This window comes from Grammomys surdaster, unplaced genomic scaffold (genome assembly GCF_004785775.1).
Source record: "Grammomys surdaster isolate TR1022 unplaced genomic scaffold, NIH_TR_1.0 239, whole genome shotgun sequence".
Taxonomy (NCBI): domain Eukaryota; kingdom Metazoa; phylum Chordata; class Mammalia; order Rodentia; family Muridae; genus Grammomys; species Grammomys surdaster.
In genome coordinates, this window is record NW_021604684.1 from 4,686,644 (window position 1) to 4,690,454 (window position 3,811).

General features: G+C 40.2%; 1 protein-coding gene across 1 annotated transcript; it reads right to left on the minus strand.

The window, feature by feature from the left end:
• Positions 1-1,980: 1,980 nt before the first annotated feature.
• On the minus strand, positions 1,981-2,691 carry LOC114626773 (40S ribosomal protein S9). The gene has a single exon (XM_028774290.1). It carries the CDS (start codon positions 2,650-2,652, stop codon positions 2,068-2,070), a length of 585 nt encoding a protein of 194 aa, XP_028630123.1. The 5' UTR covers positions 2,653-2,691; the 3' UTR covers positions 1,981-2,067.
• Between the last annotated feature and the right edge of the window lie 1,120 nt (positions 2,692-3,811).

Consider the following 3,811-nt stretch of genomic DNA (forward strand, 5'->3'; position numbering starts at 1 on the left):
GGATGCCCATGTGAGTATGCATTCCACATTGCATGACCTCTGAGAGAAGACACAGGAAACTGCAAAGGGAAGCCACTGCTAAGTCAGGGTCCCCAAGCTGGAATCTGAAGAAGCATGGCTGGGAAGACAATAGATGCTTTTGTTTCAATTTATTTACATAGAAAATTGAATAATACAACAGACAGAGAGGAAGAGTGTGTTTCTATTAGCCCTATCTTCAAGTGGGTGGGTCCTTTCCTCTCTGTGACTCTGAAATGGATGTTTGCTTGTTTGGGTTTTTCTTCCTCTTTTTTTGTCTGTTTGGGTTTTTTTGTTTTGTTTTTAAGTATAAAGCATTAGTATCTTTACTATGACATAATGCAGTACTTTATACAGTAACTCATTTTAATGTAAAAACATTTTATGTACAACTGCAAAGAAACAGACAGATAATGTGAACATAAAGATGGGTTATAATTCAAATGTTCAGAGTTATTGGACAAACTGGAAAATATTTTCTCTGTAGAAAATAGCAAAAATGATAACATTTCCCAGTAAGCCCATTTAAAGAAGATAACAGCTGAATTGTACATATAAAATACAGTTCTCATTCTGGGATCCAGAAGAAACCTTACCTTTATTGGTTCAAAGAGCTATGTTTTACTTCAATTAAGTTGAGTAAATGAAATTCCTATTAATCTTCCCCCTCACTGTTTGGTTTATGGCAGATCATTTTTCTATAGGTTAACTCATAACTCAACTTCAGGGGACGGAGGCAGCGAAGAGGAAATAGAAACTTCCAAGGAGAGAGACCAGGAGTTGGCAACAAAAGCAGCAAATTCCCAAACACAGGCCAGAAACAAAGTTTTAGTAAAGCGTTGAGTAGCGCAGGAAGTAACTGTCCACCCTGTGGACTCTGATGCCCTTCGATGAATGCCCTTGAACATCATCAAAGCCTCTTTCCTTTGGGATCATTTTCTCAGTCTCTTCTTCTTGCAAAGACAGGCTTCTGAACTGTCACATCTTACCCCCATCTGTTGTCTTCATTTTGAAAAGGGATAGGGATTCCTTGCATCTTTATTCCAATATGCTGTCTAGATTTACAAAGAGATGCGAGTTTTAAGTAGAATGAAGTCATTGTCTTTAGTTGCACATGTTCCCGTGTAATAGTATGGCATTTCAATGTGGCTATGCTTCCTAATGATCAGATCAGGTCAATTTTTGTATCTTTCAGATGCCCCTGAGTATCTAGTAGAAAAGATTCTTTACCCAGAGGCTTCTAAATAGGTGTACAGATGTATTTATTGGAACACTCATGAGTCACCCCACCACCAGGAAATCAAGCAAGGGTGTATGTGATTACACGATCCTTTGCCTCAGGTCAGGCAGGGCTCACTCTGCACAGCTCATTTTCTTCTGAGCCCACCTCACCCTCTTCTCCTTACATTGTGTGGTTAAACACCTTGCTGCAATTTTACTATATGGAACACTTTCAGAAGACTCAACCTTGGAACAGCTCAACTCTAGTCTTTAAAATTAGCCCCAAATCCTCTCAGCCAATTATTTCATATTCAAAACTTCCAGAAAAATTTTAATGACGAAATAACAAATGCAAAGCAGAGGTCATATAGATATTATATTTTATATATTTTAAACTTTGTATATTATATGATATATTAGATATTAGATTTTGTATGTTATATGATATATTAGATATTAGATATTAGATTTTATATGTTATATGATATATAAATATTAGATTTTATATTATTTCTATCATATATCATATACAGCATATAGCATATATTATGTTATATATTATATATGTTATATGTATAATGCATTATACCATATAATTTATATATGTTATATAATTTATATATGTGACATATAACATATATTATATAGACTGTATATAAAACAGATTTTATTGGCTACTTTAACAAAGAAGTTCTTTCACACCAACAGAACTATTGAAAATAAACCTATTGTTTTCCCATCTTCTTTTTTTTTTTTTTTTCAAGTATCCATTCGGTTTTATTGTCAACTGGAAAACTTGACAACCCCCCAGTGCAGCAGGGTGTTAATTTAATCCTCTTCCTCATCATCACCAGCTCCAGCGCCGCCCTGGCCCTTCTTGGCATTCTTCCTCTTCACTCGGCCTGGACGGCCACCACCATAAGGAGAACGGAGGGAGAAGTCAATGTGCTTCTGGGAGTCCAGACGAACAATGAAGGATGGGATGTTCACCACCTGCTTGCGGACCCTGATGTGACGTTGGCGGATGAGCACACGGGCGTGGTGAATAGATTTGGCCAGGCCCAGCTTAAAGACCTGGGTCTGCAGCCGTCTCTCCAAGAAATCCTCAATCTTCAGGCCCAGGATGTAATCTAGCTTCATCTTGCCCTCATCCAGCACCCCAATGCGAACAAGCCGCCTCAGTAGAGCGTTGCCTTCAAACAGACGCCGAGGATCTTTCTCGTCCAGTGTCAACAGCTCCCGGGCAGCCTTACGGATCTTGGCCAGGGTAAATTTGACCCTCCACACCTCACGTTTGTTCCGGAGTCCATACTCTCCAATCAACTTTAGCTCCTGATCGAGACGTGATTTCTCGAAGGGTCTCCGTGGGGTCACATAGGTTTTGCGACAAACCCAGCTTCTGGCGACCGGCATATTGACCTCGCTAGGCCCGCTGCGCCTACGAACTCAGGCCCGTGACAAAGAGCCCATCTTCTTTTCTTATCCACTTACACTAAAACAAATGCTTTTCCTTTACTGTCCCTGAGTCAGCTGTAAGCATTGACATTATAAATGCAAACAACCTTTACACAATTACATGGAGAATGTTTTAGCCTCCTGTCAAACCAGGCCGAGACATGGCCAGTGTCATGCCATGGCTTTCATAGGCTGCACAAGGGCCAGCAGGCAAAACTACACTGCCCTCACCCCTGAAACTTTAGTGGTGGTCCTGGCAGTTACCTCCCCAACATGCTTTCCTCCTGTATTTGTCCTTTCTTCTCTCGTTCAGAGAGACTGGGAAAAGACTACTCTCTATCTTCAGGACAGTAAAGCCTGGTCATTGAGTTCTTGTTATTACACAAGAAAATGATGCTTTCCATACTCCACTGTCTGAGCATCACTGGGGAGCTTGTTACACTGAGGAGTCCTAAGAAGATCAGTGCCTGAGATTTGCATTTAAATCAGTTTACAGAGGCAGAAGGTGCTGTGACCCAAGGACCATGCTTTGAATAGTAAATCATTAGAAGATCTCTGGCAGGGATGTCTCCCCTTGATTTTCACAGAGGCAGGCTCTTTGCTTATCCTCTGCCTCTAGGATAGCATTAAGACAAAGAAGAACGTGAGGCTTTATCAGCCATCTTGTATCCTGAAAGGAAGGAAGCCAGTATGTTGAAAAACCAGCAGAGCAGATTAGCAAGTGGCTTGCTGTGTGCTGGTGTCATTGAGTCTCTGATGTGAACTCATTTCTTTGAAACCTCCTACTTCGAAACTTATTTTAATAGGATGGCAAATATTTTGATTGTGGTCTAATAAAAATTAAGTATAAACAGATGATAACAGAACAGGTGAGATAGCTCAGTCAGTAAAATCCTTGTCATAAAAGCATAAGGATATGAGGGTTCTGGATGTTTGGGTGGGTTTTTTTTTGGGGGGGAGCACTTGTTTGTTGTTTTTTTAAGTTGGTCAAGGTGGCAAGGGTTTGTAATCCTAGCCTTGAGAAGGAGGAGAAATGTAGATTCCTGAATCTTGTTGGTCTAGCCTACTTGGTGAGTTTTAGTTCAATGAGAAACTTTATCTCCCACAAACAAGGTAG

Excerpts from the sequence above, each read along its gene's own strand:
- LOC114626773 (XM_028774290.1), bottom strand. The coding sequence starts at position 2,652 with ATGCCGGTCGCCAGAAGCTGGGTTTGTCGCAAAACCTATGTGACCCCA.